General features: G+C 41.5%; 1 protein-coding gene across 1 annotated transcript in view; it reads left to right on the forward strand.

The window, feature by feature from the left end:
* Nucleotides 1-2,495: 2,495 nt before the first annotated feature.
* The window catches only part of LOC115164517 (glycerol-3-phosphate acyltransferase 4), a 41,926-nt gene continuing 25,564 nt past the window's right edge, over nt 2,496-18,857 (forward strand). The window contains exons 1-4 of the mRNA XM_029717073.1: nt 2,496-2,659; nt 7,361-8,044; nt 14,947-15,016; nt 15,132-15,432. Of these exons, the coding sequence (XP_029572933.1) occupies nt 7,871-8,044; nt 14,947-15,016; nt 15,132-15,432 (545 nt within the window). The 5' untranslated portion in view covers nt 2,496-2,659; nt 7,361-7,870. The remainder of the gene's footprint in view (nt 2,660-7,360; nt 8,045-14,946; nt 15,017-15,131; nt 15,433-18,857) is intronic.

Here is an 18,857-nt window from a genome sequence, read left to right on the forward strand (position 1 = left end):
GTCAGGGAGGTGACCAAGAACCCGATGGTCACTGACAGAGCTCCGGAGTTCCTCTGTGGAGATGGGAGAACCTTCCAGAAGGACAACCATCTCTGCAGCACTCCACCAATCAGGCCTTTATGGTAGAGTGGCCAGACAGAAGCCACTACTCAGTAAAAGGCACATGACAGCCTGCTTGGAGTTTGCCAAAAGACACCTAAAGGACTCTGACGATGAGAAACAAGATTCTCTGGTCTGATGAAACCAAGATTGAACTCTTTGGCCTGAATGCCAAGCGTCACATCTGGAGGAAACCAGGCACTGCTCGTCACCTGCCAATACCATCCCTACAGGGAGCATGGTGGTGGCAGCATCATGCTGTGTGAATATCTTTCAGTGGCAGGGACTGGGAGACTAGTCAGGATCGAGGGAAAGATCAATGGAGCAAAGTACAGAGAGATCCTTGATGAAAACCTCCTCCAGAGGACTCAGGACCTCAGACTGGGGCTACACTTGCATTAACATCTGCTAACCATGTGTATGTGACAAATAAAATTTGATTTGAAGTTCACCTTCCAACAGGACAACGGCCGTAAGCACACAGCCAAGACAACGCAGTAGTGTCTTCGGGACACGTCTCAATGTCCTTGAGTGGTCCAGCTAGAGCCCGGACTTGAACCCGATCAAGCATTTCTGGAGAGACCTGAAAATAGCTGTGCAGCGACGCTCCCCATCCAACCTGACAGAGCTTGAGAGGATCTGCAGAGAAGAATGAGAGAAATGCCCCATATACAGGTGTGCCAAGCTTGTAGCGTCATACCCAAGAAGACTCGAAGTTGTAAACACTGCCAAAGGTGCTTCAACAAAGTACTGTGTAAAGGGTCTGAATACTTATGTAAATGTGATATTTCCATTTTTTTTTAATACTTTTATACAGTTTATAAAAAACTGTTTGCTTTGGCATTATGGGGTATTGTGTGTAGATTGAGAGAGGGGGAAAACGATTTAATCAATTTTAAAGTAAGGCTGTAATGTAACAAAGTGAAAAAAGTCAAGTGGTCTGAATACTGTAGACTTTTCATCACCATGGAGAAAAACGATGCACAATACAGTAATTGAGTACATTGAGACATCAAGTGTTTTGTGACATAGCTCAGTTAGTAGAGCATGGCGCTTGCAATGCTAGGGTTGTGTTTTTCAATTCCCATGGGGGACCATTACGAAAAATGTGTGCACTCACCGCTGTGAAAAAGAGTGACTACTAAAATGAAACAGGAATTAATAGACCCATTTCAGTTTCACATAGAAATAAGTTGCATTTGCAAAGTATTTCAAGAAACTGGAAAACATATCAAGCAAGTATTCATATATTCCACAAGTATTATCAGACTCAAATTTCAAATCCTGGTAAACTCTCAAATACATTTAGTTTACATGTTTTTCAGAAAAGTAGTGCACTGGGCCCAGACCAATATAGACATTCATCGGCATTGCAAAGAAGTTGCAGCACTCCCACCCCGAAACTACTTCCCGCGGCTATTTGGTCAGCTCTTGTCTTCCATAAAAAGGCGCTGTAACATATGGTCATGTGGGAACACTAACTGCCATTAGGTACCGATATGAGATCCTCAGACCCCTTGTGAGACCATATGCTGGTGCAGTTGGCCCTGGGTTCCTCCTAATGCAAGACAATGCTAGACCTCATGTGGCTGGAGTGTGTCAGCAGTTCCTGCAAGAGGAAGGCATTGATGCTATGGACTGGCCCGCCCGTTCCCCAGACCTGAATCCAATTGAGCACATCTGGGACATCATGTCTCGCTCCATCCACCAACGCCACGTTGCACCACAGACTGTCCAGGAGTTGGCGGATGCTTTAGTCCAGGTCTGGGAGGAGATCCCTCAGGAGACCATCCACCACCTCATCAGGAGCATGCCCAGGCGTTGTAGGGAGGTCATACAGGCACGTGGAGGCCACACACACACTACTGAGCCTCATTTTGACTTGTTTTAAGGACATTACATCAAAGTTGGATCAGCCTGTAGTGTGGTTTTTCACTTTATTTTTGAGTGTGACTCCAATCCAGACCTCCATGGGTTGATAAATTGGATTTCCATTGATTATTTTTGTGTGATTTTGTTGTCAGCACATTCAACTATGTAAAGAAAAAAGTATTTAATAACATTATTTCTTTCATTCAGATCTAGGATGTGTTGTTTAAGTGTTCCCTTTATTTTTTTTAGCAGTATATTTTCAACTGTAAATCATGATGTGAGATTACGATTTATATTGAGTCTAGTGTGGATTGCTTTAACTAAATAAATTAGATGTATGATTGCCCTCAATATTGGACCTACCGTTACGCATTGCAAATTTGTATTTTGTGGTCAGTACTCAGCCATGCTTCAGTGTTTCCACGTCCCACCACCAGATGTCAGTTTAGACACAAGGAGGGAGGGTGTTTTTGTTCCTTCTGATAAACACGAGACACCAAAACCAACGAGATTATCGCAGGAACATCTGATGCGCAGCATCATAGTTCATCCAGAAATTCTTTCATCACGTTGCATCCACGCAACTATCGGATAACCACCGGGTGGAGACAACAATGTGAGAGGTCCGACACAAAGCCCGATACAAATACGGCTAACATCGTTGCTGATCGGACAACCTTGGGTACCAGTGAGTACATTCATGCAACTAAACACGTTTCAGTTAATTGTTCGTATTGTTACAACGTCGTCTTCCATGATAGAAAGCTAACGTTAGCTAGCTAGCACTCAAAACCCGACAGTTTAATACTAGCCTAGCTAGTTAGCTTGCCAGCTAGTAGTGTGATGTTGATATATGGGGATGCATGAATCGTGACACATTACTGTAGCTAGCAACTCTGTCAAATCTGTTACTAATAATTTTTTGTTAAATGTACCTGCATCATTTTATCGATTATCATACGGTACATAGCAAGCCCCCTCTATTTCTACACTCAAAATAATGTAATTATACTGTAAATAGCCAGCCTAGCTAGCTATCGAGCTTTCCTGGCTAGCTATAACACCAGAAACGGCTGGTTAGCTGTACGTTAGTCTGATTTGATCTGGCGGTGTAATACACAATTAATTGGTATGTAATTACAGCCTGAAACGAATACCTGTATAATCGTGTAAATATTCATACAAGCCATAACGTTAAATACAATTACATTTAAACTTACTACATCGGTTTGTCCGAAATTTCAAACAATACCCACAGGAAAGTAAACTTTTAGAGAGCATAGGTATATGGAGCATAGGTAAAATGTGTTTTATATTTGGATATTCGGTACTCTCTCTTCGACAGCTATTGAAACAAGCATGACAATGAACATTTTATATTCGGAATCGGGGGAGGATGGAGAACAATCAAATTTTTTTTTAAATGTCCATTAAAAAAAAAATCGAATTTCTAACTTTATTAAAGGTGCACTATGCAGAAATCGCTCCGCTATTACCTGGTTGCTAGAATTCTAATAGTTTGCCTAATTTCAGTTTGTGACGAAACAAGCAAGTATAGTGTAGATAATCACTGTACCATTTAAACCACTGTGAAATATATTTTCCATTAACAAAAATATTTTATTTTCAGCTGTTTGAATCTAGTGTACAAAACTGGAAGTAGAAGACGCAAAAACAAAACTTAAGAACAGGAAGCATAGAACAGCAAACATAGAACAGATCTATCACTTATGCTTGCTTTCAATGAGTGACTGATCTACAACACATTTCTATATGAATTTGGTCATGTTGCCCAAAGATGTACATATGGCAGTTTTTATTATTATATATATATTTTTAAGTGTAAATAGTTCTCCATCCTCCCCTGATTTAAAATATAGTATTTTCATTGTTATGGAATGCTTGGTTCAATAGTCAATGAGGAGATAACCAAATATACAATATAAAACACATTTTACCTAGGTGCAGAACCAAACCATATAGATAGATAGAGCGCCTTCAGAAAGTATTCACACTAAGTTACTGCGTTTTGCATTTGTAGGGCACTACACACGATACCCAATAATGTGGTGTAATTTTGTTTTTCGAAATTTGTACAAATTAAGCTGAAATGTCTTGAGTCAATAAGTATTCAACCCCTTTGTTTATGGCAAGCCTAAATATGTTCAGGATAAAACATCTGCTTAACAATTCATATAATACACTATATATTCAAAAGTATGTGGATTCGGCTATATCAGCCACACCTGTTGCTGACAGGTGTATAAAATCGAGCACACATCCATGCAATCTCCATAGACAAACATTGGCAGTAGAATGCCCTTACTGAAGAGCTCAGTGACTTTCAACGTGGCACCGCAAGTGCTGTTATTGTGACGTGGAAACGTCTAGGAGCAACAACGGCACAGCTGCGAAGTGGTAGGCCACACAAGCTCACAGAATGGACCGCCGAGTATTGAAGTGCATAGCACGTAAAAATAGTCTGTCCTCGGTTGCAACACTCACTACTGAGTTCAAAACTGCCTTTGGAAGCAACATCAAGAACTTCGTCGGGAGCATTATGAAATGGGTTTCCATGGCCAAGCAGCCGCACACAAGCCTAAAATCACCATGTGCAATAACAAGCATCAGCCGGAGTGGTGTAAAACTTGCCGCCATTGGACTCTGGAGCAGTGGAAACGCGTTCTCTGGAGTGATGATTCACGCTTCACCATCTAGCAGTCTGACAGATGAATCTGGGTTTGGTGGATGCCAGGAGAACGCTACCTGCTCCAATGCATAGTGCCAACTGTAAAGTTTGGTGGAGGAGGAATAATGGTCTGGGGCTGTTTTTCATTGTTCAGGCTAGGCCCTTTAGTTCCAGTGAAGGGAAATCTTAATGCTACAGCATACAATGACATTCTAGACGATTCTGTGCGTCCAACTTTGTGGCAACAGTTTGGGGAAGGCTCTTTTCTGTTTCAGCATGACAATGCCCCAGTGCACAAAGTGAGTTCCATACAGAAATGATTTGTCGAAATCGGTGTGGAAGAACTTGACTGGCCTGCACAGAGCCCTGACCTCAACCCCATCAAACATCTTTGGGATGATTTGGGACGCCGACTGCGAACCAGGCCTAATCGCCCAACATCAGTGCCTGACCTCACTAATGCTCTTGTGGCTAAATTAGAGGTCAACCGATTATGATTTTTCAATGCCGATACCGATTATTGGAGGACAAAATAAGCCGCTACCGATTAATCGGCCGATTTAATTTTTATTTATTTATTTGTAATAATGATAATTACAACAATACTGATAACGTAATATAATACATCAATAAAATCAATTTAGCCTCAAATAAATAATGAAACATGTTCAATTTGGTTTAAATAATGCAAAAAAAAGTGTTGGAGAAGAAATTAAAAGTGCAATATGTGCCATGTAAGAAAGCTAAAGGGGGACCAACTCCATATGAATGACCATGATTTTGGAATGAGATGTTCGATGACCAGGTGTCCACATACTTTTGGTCATGTAGTGTATGTTGGATGGACTCACTCTGTGTGCAATAATAGTGTTTAACATGCTTTTTGAATGACTACCTCATCTCTGTAGCCCACACATACAATTATCTGTAAGGTTCTGCAGTCGAGCAGTGAATTTCAAACACAGATTCAACCACAAAGATCAGGGAGGTTTTCAAAGGCCTCACAAATAAGAGGTGGTAGATGGGTCAAAAACAAATACACATTGACTATCCTTTTGAGCATGCTGAAGTTATTAATTCTACTTTGGATGGTGTATCAATACACCCAGTCACTACAAAGAAACAGGGGTCCTTCCTAACAGTTGCTGGAGAGGATGGAAAGCGCTCAGGGTTTTCACCATGAGGTCAATGGTGACTTTAAAACATTTACAGAGTTGAATGGCTATGATAAGAGAACTGCGGATAGTTACTCCACAATACTGACCTAAATGACAGAATGAAAAGATAAAAGCCTGTACAGCAGGGGTTCCCAAACGTTTTTGGCTCACGATCCCATTTTGATATCTGAAAATTCTTGCGACCCCCAACTATGTGAAAAAAATTATGTAGCCTAATTATCAGCCAATGTTAACTTTTTTTATTTGGGGCTATGGAAGTCAATTGAAAAACATTCTAACCATATTTCTGATTGGTCTTCTCAACTCACCATCACATACTTTTAATGTGGGGCGATGACAGTCCATTGCAAATTAGTCAGACATAAGATACATTATCTCACCACCAATAATGAGATGGGTGTGCTTGATGCATGTCGAGTCGGAGATTCTCAAAGTCAGGGGGCGTGGTCGACAGTGCGCACCTCATCTCTGCTGTCAAATCCAACCTGGATCGATATTTGGTTTTAATGCAGACGAGAGCACTGAATCCAGCTTCACACAGATATGAGATGGCGAAGGGTACCAAGAGTTTTATGGTGCTTTCAAAACAAATGGGAACTTGGAAAAATACATGGTCAAATCATGATGACAGTGATCTTTAGGTCGGAAAGTTCTAGAATGAGGCCTGTGTTCCCGAGTTGGATGACTGTTCAAAAATAACCCATTACTTATGCAAATAAGGTAGTTCAGTTTTTTATTTTTAATACATTTGCAAAAATTTCTAAAATACTTTTTGCTTTGTCATTGTGGGGTATTGTGTGAGGAAAACAGATCATTTAATCAATTTTAGAATAATGCTGTAACGTAACAAAATGTTGAAAAAGGTAAATGGGACTGAATACTTTCCGAATGTACTGTTTTACTGAAGCAGAAGAAGTGAAAACAGCATCATTGTCATCAACATTGTTGCTTGTGCTGCATTGACCATGCAGACTGAATGCAAGTGTCTCATGGTCAAGCAACAACAAATGCGCTCCTTGAGTGACGGGGCGCGGCTTGGTCTGTGTGGAAAGCGGCATGAAGAGGGAGAGCGGAGAGAGATAACTCAGGTAGCAGAGTAAACTATAAAAACAGACATTACACACGGCGCATCACATTTAACAATCCAAACATTCAAATACCGTTATAGAAGGTCAAGTAAAACCCCAAACCGTTCTGTGCATCAATACCGGTTTACCGTAAAATGCGGTATACCACCTAACCCTGGGCCAGGGGTATTCAACTTTTACCCTACGAGGTCCGGAGCCTGCTGGTTTCCTGTTCTACCTAATAATTAATTGCACACACCTGGTGTCCCAGGTCTAAATCAGTCACTGATTAGAGGGGAACGATGAAATGGAACTGGCTTTGAGGTGCAGAGTTGAGTTGAAGGCCTAATACCTTTGGGACACCTGGGAGTTTTCAATGGTTGTAACCAGAGTCCTTTGCCTTTGTTAACTAACAGAGTAGACTAACCTTCCGTTTTTGTTTAAATTTCTTACAGGTGCATGGGATGCTCAACTGAAGAGACTTGCTACTTTTGGATCATTTCAACACAATATTCTCAATCCCTTTCAGGCTCCAAAAGCAAAGGCTTTTGTTCTATTGTTGACACATTTTAAACAAATGGATAATTTTTTTAGAGTAGTGCAGGATGGAATTATTATTTTTTGTTGAGTTCTTCTCAGTTTTTCATTGTCGACCAATGCACCACAATAAGTTTGAATGATAGGAAGCTAAAGAAAATAACTTGACTGGAAGGCCCAGTTGCTGTAACATATTTATAAAGCTGGGAGAGGCAGTAGCAAGATGCTGTCCTCTACAGCCATGGATTCACTGGCCAGTTGGAGGAGGAGTCTGGTCCCTCAGACGTCTTAATGAAGGCCCTGTTCTGGCTGAGAACTGAGACCAAGGTCCTAAAAGGCTAACAAGTGAGGCACTGTCCTCTCCTGCTGTTGGCTAGCCTTTATATTCTGTGTAGTACGATCCCCACATTTCCCCCTAAAGCCTCAAGATGGGCCTGTTCTTAGACTTCAACCCCTTTGATAACCTGCTGTGCATTCTCCTGGGCATCTCCTTCACGGTGTGGTTCACCCTACTGCTGGTCTTCATCATCGTGCCTGCAATCTTTGGAGTGTCCTTTGGCATTCGACAGCTCTACATGAAAACACTACTGAAGATCTTTGAGGTGAGTGTGAACCACTTGACTGTTTGCAGGGGTTCGTTGATGTTATCAGTTTGTGGTCAGAGAGGACATCACATCTGACATTTGCACATGTATGATTAATATGAATGATCACTAATGGATGCTAGGCATATACATTTCACACAACATTTATGACTAAAGTAGACTTGAGTGGAGTGCATGGATTATGCTCACCGTGCAGTGATGTGGCAGTTTCCTGTGTGAACGTGCACTTGACCTAAACTGGGGCTTAGGAATGGGAATGCAGTTTTGTGTAGGTCATGCGCTTCCTCCCCACCTCCAATCCCTCACCTCCTACATCAAAGCTCCATTGTGTGAGTTCATTTCAGGTTTGTATTTTCACTGTGCTTCATTTCCTTCCCATGAAGTCTTGCCAAACCCTTATGTTGTCACAGGGAGGCTGAGGCAGAACATGTGGTGTACACTGTATATAATGAGTGTGTAATAGCACACAAGAATAAAGTTAGCAGTCTCACTGAAATCAATGACTCAACAATGTCATGCTTGTCAATATAGGTTTTGGGTAAATCCATTTGAATTCCGTCCGTTTTCGACAGCACCCATTTTGATTTGTACGAAACCTTCCATACATATTTCCCCATTGTAGAAGTGTTCAGAAAGTGACTTTTTGGACCTGAATGCCAAAACATTTGAGAGATAAAGATGCTCAAAGTTTACCATGAGACATGTCTAAATCACTGGGAAATATAAACGGTTGAGATTTATATAAATTAAAAGCTTATGAACAGGGTTGTCAAACTACTTTATAATTTCTTTAAAAAAAAGTTTTAAATAAAAATGGTGCAAAAATAAACGTGTAAACTCAAATTCATGTTCACATATGTTATAGTTTAGACCCTATTTTATATAATCTATTTTTCTGTTGTGCCAACCATTTCTTTAGACACAACATGCTCTTGAATACAGGGTGGGTGTCATGTTTTGGCTGATAAATGTACTAAAATGGAATTCAATTGAAAGTTCAACTTTCAAATGGTACCACTAAGATGGTTAGAGGTCCACACATCAGAGAATGTTGACTTGAATGGGAATATATGTTGTTAAAATTATGCTGTCAATCCTTAGGAAACGTATTGAACTATAGATAATAGAAAAAATGGTCATGTCAAAAGTTGACATTTGACGGTGGGTGGAATGGCGGCCATCTTTGTGGTAGTCAATTCAATTTACATTTCAATGATGTACCAGCTTAATTGCTGTGGTCTGAAGGAAAGGTTCATTTTATACATTATATTTCTATGATTGTAATGACATCGACCCTGTATAGGTCGTTATCAATAAAACGTCACAATAAGGTGCAGAACATTCAATTTGCCTACAGGGTGGCAAGGAGACCCCCAGGTTCCGCTAAAACGATTGACAACTGCATGCCGTTTTCAAGGGATTGTTAAATAAATGTTAACTATTTGGTTGTAATATCATCACCTCGAGGAGCTTAGTCAGAACTACAAATTTCCGATTATTTCATGCAAAACAATTGCGCACATTTAGCTCTATCAGAGTTAGAGCCCACAGCAAGTAATTGCATTATTTTTATGATCAGTAAACAAGTTATTTCTGATACGTGAGGATAGCCTACAAAAACTATTTTATTTAGGAACTCAGTCTGGGTCTCAAATTACTGTTGAGAGTTAGAATAGTAAAATAAACAATGTGCAATTTCGAAACGTACACTACATGGCCAGAAATATATGGACACCTGCTCATCGAACATCTCAGTCCAAAATCATGGGCATTAATATGGAGTACTATAACAGCCTCCACTCTTCTGGGAAGGCTTTCCACTAGATTTAGGAACATTGCTGCTGGGTCTTGTTTCCATTCAGCCACAAGAGCTTTAGTGAGGTCGGGCACTGATGTTTGGCGATTAGGTCTGGCTCGCAGTCAGCCTTCCAATTCATCCCATAGGTGTTCGATGGGGTTGAGGTAAGGGCTCTGTACAAGCCAGTCAAGTTCTTCCACACCGATCTCGACAAATCATTTGGGTATGGACCTCGCTTTGTGCACAGGGGCATTTTCATGCTGAAACAGGAAAGGGCCTTCCCCAAACTGTTGCCACAAAGTTGGAAGCAGAGAATCGTCTAGAATATCATTGTATGCTGTAGCGTTAAGATTTCCCTTCACTGGAACTAAGGGGCCTAGCCCGAACCATAAAAAACAGTTAGTTACTCTCACTCAGATATCAATAACATGGCATAAGTCATGGCAAAATGTGTATAATTGCAGAAAATTAGCTGCAACAAATCTTGTTTTTCTGAAATGCAAACATTTGTTTACTTTTTGTTAATGCAATCCTGTTAACAGATCCCTCTGTACATATTACATTATAGTTTTAATATTATAGTTTTGCATCCAAATATTGTTTGATTTGCTTGCCATCTACAGTGGTGATGACTATAGTCCAACTGACAACTTTACCAGGACGAGGACTCGCCGATGTCAAGCTCTTTCCAAAAGCCTAATCTCTGACTAAGTAAGCTAAATGACACATGTTGTTTGCTTAGCTAGCTAGCTACATGCCAAATGGATAGGATATGTTTACTGATCATGAAAAGCAGGCAGTTACTTGCTGTACAATAATTTAACTACAACCGCAATAACATCTGCTAAAAATGTGTATGTGACCAATAAAATTTGATTTGTATAACTCTGATAGAACTTAATGTTGACTGACTATCCTCTTAAAGAGGTGATGATATTAAAAACCAAATATTTATAATATTTAACAATCCCTTGAAAATGGCACGTTGTTGTCAATGGTTTTAGCGGAGCTGGGGGTCTCCTTGCCCCCCCAGCAGCCAAATTGAACGCTCTGCACCGTATTGTGAGGTTTTTTTTATATCGACCTATTCAAGAGCATGTTTTGTCTCAACCTATGGCGGGCACAACACAAAAACCTTAGAACATGTAAGGTCTAAGCTACAACATATGTGAATCTGATAATTGACGTTAAAGGGATACAGTCAACAAGTGATTGAATTCAAATGGATTTACCCGTTTTAAATTCTTATGTCAATCTCAATAGTGCTGAGACTGGAGCAAAAAATATGGTCAAAGGAAACTTTCTCTAGCCCATGTTTACATCAATCCAATTATTTTTAACTTTAGCAGTACATCTAAGAACAATCAAGTTAGCTACCTAGATAATGTTTAGCTAGTGATGGTGATCAAAGATTGTCTATATGCTGACAATATACTGACCACTCTAACAATGGGAATAAATGTCCACAAAAGCAGAAGGCAGGCGGGATCAGGCGAGACATTCTAGATGTTCGATCGGGTTCAAGTCCAGGCTCTGGTGGGCAGTACACGTGTAAAAAAGATGATAAAAAACACCGTTATATACATACAGTATGTACAAAAGCTAGCAATATCTATACCACAATGCAGTTGTGAGCATACTAGGAATTCTATATTATACTACAACGTCAGTGTAACTGAATATGGATTTTGTGTTGGTTTAATGTTCAAGGCAGGTTCCAGAATGTTCTTCAGCTGGTGAATTTTTTTGTGTGTTTGGTAATAATGGCAGCTGGCTTTGGCACTGTGGCGATGTTGGCAGAGATGTTGGGTTTTGGGGGCAGTGACTCTGGCTTCTTGTAGACAACAGACTTGTCCTTTCTGCGCTCCACAGCCAGGTGGACAATCCTCTCGTACACTTTTTTCATCACCCACTGCTTCGAACTCTTGCAGATGATTTATTTGTACACGAATTAGCTAAATGTAGCTTGCAAGACAATAACACAGCTAGCTAAACATTCTAGCAAGTAACGTTAGCATATCAAACATGAACGTTTACACCTCTCATACGAATATAAAAGTATAGTTTCAGCTTATTAAAATGACCTTAAAACAAATTACGTATGAATGTTGGGCTCAACGAAACAAATCTGTTTACACTGCCCTGCTTAGAGGGGGGCAACTGTCGGGCGAGTGTTGTGTGCAACCTCCAGAGGTAGCTAGAATGTTTAGCTAGCTGTGTTATTGTCTTGCAAGCTACATTTAGCTAATGCGTGTACAAATAAATCATCTGCAAAAGTTCGAAGCAGTGGGTGATGAAAAAAGTGTACGAGAGGATTGTCCACCTGGCTGTGGAGCGCAGAAAGGACAAGTCTGCGTTTAAGATGTGAGAAATACGCAAGTTAACATTGCAGTAATGTCTCTCGACAATCGATACCTCTCGAGAATCTCAAAAAATTATTCTAAATTCTTGTCAATGAAAATAGACCTTTAGGCATGAAGTTTACTTTGTAGGATCTGTGCTTCTGACCCTACTTGACCAACCATTCTGGCCTTGTTTAGCCTACTGATGGGTTAAAAAGCGTCTCTCAATATGATGAATCTGAAGTTTCAATGGTTGGTGGGAGCCTAGCTGCCTGGTCACATCTCACTAGTGAGCCCTTGCTAAAACTGAACTAGAGCTGAAACCAGAGAAGGTTATCACCCTCTTTCTTCCTTTCTTAAGTGTCGATAGTAAGCCTGTCAGCAGTTTCCAGCGAACCCCTTTGAGAGAGAATTCTAGTGCCAAAAATAAATGGTCTGGAGGGAGATGGCAGGGGCTTGATATATGAGAGCTTTTCAGCTCGCAGTAGTGCCTAGTCTAGTCAACCAGCATTTTTATGGTAGAAGTAAAGGGTTAAAATGACAGATTGTTGGAAACTAGGTGATTGTATGACAGGTTATTTTTCACTTGGTTTCTGCAAATACAAGACCTTGGTATTGCTTCAATGATTAAAGTCTCCAACATGTGGAAATCACATCCTGTGCTGCTGGTAACTTGAGTCAAGAATGTAACCTCATAACCAGTATATGTGCATGTAGCAGCCTATGTGTGAGCTGGGCTCTGGGAATCGTCTTGCTATCCAGGGCAGGGTCTCCAACTGGCAGCCAGCGGGTGGTTTTATTTGCCCCCCCCCCCCAAAAAAAACCGTTTATTTTATTATTATTATTTTTGGGGGACATAAAAGACTGTAAAACACCAGGAAATCAGCTCCAAATGATTTTAATTTAAGAAATCTGTTCCCAAGTATTCCCACTCGTAATAGAGAGACACATGATCATATACAAATGTAAGCAAGGTTTGAAAATATTATATATGTTTGGGCTTCTTGCGGTCAATTTGTAGACTACAAATGATTTATAATTAAGTTCCGGCCCCCCGACCATCCGCTCCAGAAAAAAATCGTCCCGCGGCTGAATCTAATTGATGATCTCTGATCTAGGGTATGGACAGGAACTTTCTCTCCAGGCTTAGTATACCAGATCTCATGCAGAGAAGGGTAATCTCGCAAAGATATACCTGGCTCTCTTTTATACCAGACTGATGACATAGCACTTTATGTTCAGCAAGATTACATCAACTGCAGAGTAGAGAATGGACAAGGGAGCTTGGAACTCAATCTAGCCTATGCAGTGAGTATGTAGAGGTATCAAACACCAGCAATGTTTTTGCATAATCATAATCATGCGCTACCACACCCCTCTGCCATAATTGATGTGTTGGCCTTGCTTTTCCTTATTCCGGTTTACTGACTCAACAGGATTGCTATTCTCCTCCTTTACTAGCCTACACCCGAACAAACACATGGGTGTCCCTATAAGCTGCCCTTTAGTCTTATGATTCACATGTCATGGTATTTCGATGTCAGCTAGGATTTTGTTGTACTCAACTGTAAAATCTCCCCTCGGTGAGCAGTGTTCTTTCAAAAGGCGTAACGGTCAATTTCAGTTTCTAAAGAGAACTGTGTCCGTCTGTAGTGCTGTTGACATTGGCCTTGCACCACATAGTAGCAAAGATGCTTTGCCTCTACCTCTGTTGAAGTGATCTTCTCCACAGGTGGTCAGTCTAGTAAATGTCCAGTTCTGTCTTGTCAGAGGAATGTTGTGCAGCAGTTGATCAGATGAACCTCAACTACTGGCATGGCCAGTTGCCTGGTAAAGCCTTTTAGAATGTGAACACCTTCTTAGCATTTTTGTTAGCGAGGTGCCCTGAGCTACTTCCATTTGGCTCTCAGAACTGTATTGGAGTATCATGGATGTATAAGATGGATGCTTGAGCAGATTGGAATGTTCTGGCAGCAGAATTCTGCTCTGTTGTCTGTCTTTGTGAACATCAGGATCTTATAAAGATGTAATGTGTTGTGTGAACTTGTGCCTGGGGTTGAGTGAAGGTTGAGAACAGCAGATCTCCTCCCACTTCATCCTTCCTGTTCTGCCTGTTATTGCTAAGGCATGGGGAACACTCTGTGCTTTTCCAGCCTCTTACTAGATGAGTATGTGTCTAGGTGTGCACATACAGATACAGTTTCCACATCTGCAGCGCATTCAGCTTAGGTGACTGTTATTTTAGGCCTACATAAAACAAACAACTACTATGTGAATGCGTTTAAAAATGGAAAATAAAATATTACAATCTAATCACTCTACTGTTCTGTGGGGACAGACTCCCCTCACAATATCTGTCTGCCCTGGAACTGTAACACCAACTAATATCAATACCTTATCACTATAGTAGCGTTAACAGATTTGATGTTCTACTGTTTTAGTTTCTGAAATATAGGCCTATTGAAAATGGCACTTGTTGAGATCATGTCTGAAATGTATTGCAAGTCTTTATGAACTCAAGTGTTGTGGATAAAAGACAGTGGACATACCAATACAGGCCTAGCTGTCATTTTATTATCTAATCTGTCAAACCGCCCTATCATTTCTGTAATAAGGCATGAAGCTGTTAGTCATTTTATGACATTTTATTTGGTCAGTCTATTGTTTAGAATTTGATTATTGTCTGAATGAGCCAGAAGGTTTTTTTCTCTACAAAATGTAAGCTAACATCAGTCTACTTTAAATGACTCTGCTTTTAGTGGGCCACGCATAGGATTGAAAGAGGAGCCAAGGACAACAACCATCTCTTGTACAAGCCTTACTCTAATGGTGAGTGACGGGCTCTGTGTATGAGTGTGTTTTGTGTTGTTGTTGTTAATGAGTGTGTCTGATGGGTAAATTGGTAGTGGTTAACCATTTCCCATGTCTCCCGGGTGCATTGCAGCCATCATCGCCAAGGAGCCCACCTCCCTGGAGGAGGAGATCAAGGAGATCCGGCGCAGTGGCAGTAACCGGGACCTGGACCATGCCTCCGAGTTTGAGATGTCCGACATTTTCTACTTCTGCCGGCAAGGAGTTGAGAGCATCATGGACGACGAGGTGACCAAGAGGTTTTCTGCTGAGGAGCTGGAGTCATGGAACCTGCTGACCCGTAGCAACTACAACTTCCAGCACATCAGTCTGAGGCTGACGGTCCTGTGGGGGCTGGGGGTGGTGATCCGCTACGGCTTCCTTCTGCCTCTCAGGTAAGTCCGGGTCAAGGTTAGGGGAAGGGATCAGATGTGGTGCTGGTTGGTTCAGTAATAGCACTCTCTGTTTTCTGACATGTGGAAACAAAGATGGACAGGCTGACCTCAGACACTCCTTGTTTCTCCTAGAGAACATATGACACACTCTTATTACATCATGGGAATTCATTGTAATCTATGTACAGTGCATTCGGAAAGTATTTAGACCCCTTGACTTTTTCCACATTTTGTTACGTTACATCCTTGGTTAAATGTTTTTTTTCCACTCATCAATCTACACACAATACCCCATAATGACAAAGCAAAAACAGGTTTTTAGAAATGTTTGCAGATTTATAATTTTTTTTAAACAGAAATACCATATTTGTGACCGACCGGCTCGAGTCAGTTTTATTCAGCAAAATTTGAAATTGTGTTTTTTACATTGGATAGAAGTAGAGACTCAGAGCCAGAAAATGGTATGTCATGCACTACAGTTGAGGAACAATGGGAAAGTAATTCTGCTTTGAAAGTTGATAAACTTGTAACCTCACTTTTGACAAAATGGCCCTTGAATGTTTCGTTCACACCCTCTTAAAAGCTTTTGCCCCACCCATCTCTTTAAAGATTTACATATGAGGCTATGTACTAAACAACCAAAGACTTCAAGACACCTAGGTTGGTGTATACTATGGGTGTGTTCATAAATTTAATCTGGAGTGCTAGTGTGCTCTGGGCTTTCGTAAACTCAAAGCGTTGTCGGATTGGCCGTTTGTAAATTCCGAGCATTTCGCTCTTGGAGCGTCCAGAGCACACACTGGATGCTCTTGCTGAAAAGTAGGGTTGATCCGAGCGTTCTGACCTAACAGCAACAGTCAAGCATCCAAGCTAACTGGCTAACGTTGGCTAGCTTGCTAGATACTTCTAGACACAAACGAGAGAACAGCTCATTCTGACCATTTTACTCGCCCTATCAGAGCTGTTTAGGCTGTTTTTATGTTATCCAGAGCTTTGGTGACTGCAACTGTGCTGCTGGCAACAATTTAATTACGCTTATAAAATTTAAAAAAATATATATATACCCTTTATTCTCCACAATTTCGTGGTATCCAGTTGGTAGTTACAGTCTTGTCTCATCGATGCAACAATCGTACAGACTCGGGAGAGGCGAAGGTCGAGAGCCGTGCGTTCCCCGAAACACAACCCAACCAAGCCACACTGCTTCTTGACACAATGCCCATTTAACCCGGAAGCCAGCCGCACCAATGTGTCAGATGAAACACAGTACACCTGGCGACCGTGTCAGTGTTCACTACGCCCGGCCCACCACAGGAGTCACTCGTGCGCGATGGGACGGACATCCCTGCCGGCCAAACCCTCCCCTAACCCGGACGATACTGGGCCAATTGTGCACCGCCTCATGGGTCTCCCGGTCGCGACAGAGCCTGGATTCGAACCCAGAATCTCTAGTGGCACAGCCTTAGAACACTGCGCCACTCGGGAGGCCCCCTAATTACGCTTTTTTGCCAACGTTTACTGACACAGGCCATATTCAACCGGTGTTGAGCGTTTGTAAATGTGTCAGATGTTCTGCGCTCTGGCACACTCAGACTAGAGTGCTCTGAAATCGGAGTAGATAGCCAGAACGAATTTACCAGCTACGTCTATCGACAGTTGTCGCAGTGACATCATAAACAATCTATTGAAATAGTTACTTGCATAGTGGAGTCTTTTGTTTAGACATGTAGCTAGCTAGCTAAACAATTAACCATAATCCCAACTCATAACGTTACTACCCTGCATGAATCTGCAGGTAGCTAACCAACCAGGTTTAATGTTAGCTAGCTAACATTAGACTATAACTAGCAATGCAAATGGCTCTGCGATAAGAATAATATTACTAAACAGATCATACAAGTAACGTTAGCTAGCTAGACAGCCATCTAACATTAGCTAGCTAGCTAACAGTACACTTTAACTTGTAATGAAAACAACTTTCTGACTAAATTAGAAACGTGTAATATCTGGAAATGTAGCTCGCTAGACTCTCTTACCCGTATACATGGATGGACGCTTCTCCCTCTCTGTCACGGATGCCATGGTTGCCCTTAGTTTGAAGATGTAATCCGGAGATGGGTGTTTTATACAACAGCCTTCTGTGTGTTCTCTTTTCGACTCTGTCTGCATATTTGCAATCAAACGGCAGAATTCTCTCACTTTCCTTACGTATCATACTCTAATTCCATTGATTTCCAAACTCGGTCTTCCAGAAAGTGGAGAGCAAAACTTATGCAGTACTATCTTTCAAAAAAGCAGTGTAAGAAAGGATTATCTACACATACTGCCCAGCTCATATTATAGACAGAAGCGCGCTACATCGGAGACCAATCCAAACTAATCTCTCGGCATGTCCAGCAGACTCATTATCTCAGCCAATCATGGCTAGCGGTAATGTTGCTGTCTTTTTCCATGGCTAAACAAGCTAGGCTCGTAATTTAACCATTTTATTCGTATTTACAAATGGCATACAAGTTTGTTATTAAGGCACATGAAAGTTCACATGTTCCAGAAGGCATTTCTGCCATTACGTTCAAATGGTGCTCCTGTGATGTAGTGACGCGCGACATATGCCTAGTTTCCTGAAACTAGTCACATTTACCTAAGTATTCAGACCCTTTGCTATGAGACTCGAAATTGAGCTCACGTGCATCCTGTTGCCATTTATCATCCTTGAGATGTTTCTAGAATTTGATTAGGGCCCACCTGTGGTAAATTCAATTGATTGGACATGATTTGGAAAGGCTGACACCTATCTATGTCAGGTCCCACAGTTGACAGTGTGTCGAGACACAAATCTGGGGAAGGGTACCAAAACATTTCTGCAGCATTGAAGGTCCCCATGAACACAGTGGCCTCCATCATTCTTACATTGAAAAAGTTTGGAACCACCAAGACTCTTCCTAGAGCTGGCCGCTTGGTCAAACTGAGCAATTGGGTCTTGGTCAGGGAGTTGACCAAGAACCCAATGGTCACTCTGACAGAGCTCCAGAGTTCCTCTGTGGAGATGGGAGAGCCAACCAGAAGGACAACCATCTCTGCAGCACTCCACAAATCAGGTGAGGGAAAGATGAATGGCGCAAAGTACAGAGAGATCCTTGATGAAAATCAGCTCCAGAGGACTCAGGACTGGGGTGAAGGTTCAGCTTCCAACAGGACAACGACCCTAAGCACACAGCCAAGACAATGCAGGAATGGCTTTGGGACAAGTTTCTGAATGTCCTTGAGCGGCCCAGCCAGAGCCCGGACTTGAACCCAATCAGACATCTCTGGAGAGACCTGAAATAACTGTGGAGAGCTTTCAAGGATCTGCAGAGAAGAATGGGAGAAACATCCCAAATACAGGTGTGCCAAGCTTGTAGCGTCAAGAAGATTCAAGGCTGTAA

Source organism: Salmo trutta, chromosome 27 (genome assembly GCF_901001165.1).
Source record: "Salmo trutta chromosome 27, fSalTru1.1, whole genome shotgun sequence".
NCBI lineage: Eukaryota > Metazoa > Chordata > Actinopteri > Salmoniformes > Salmonidae > Salmo > Salmo trutta.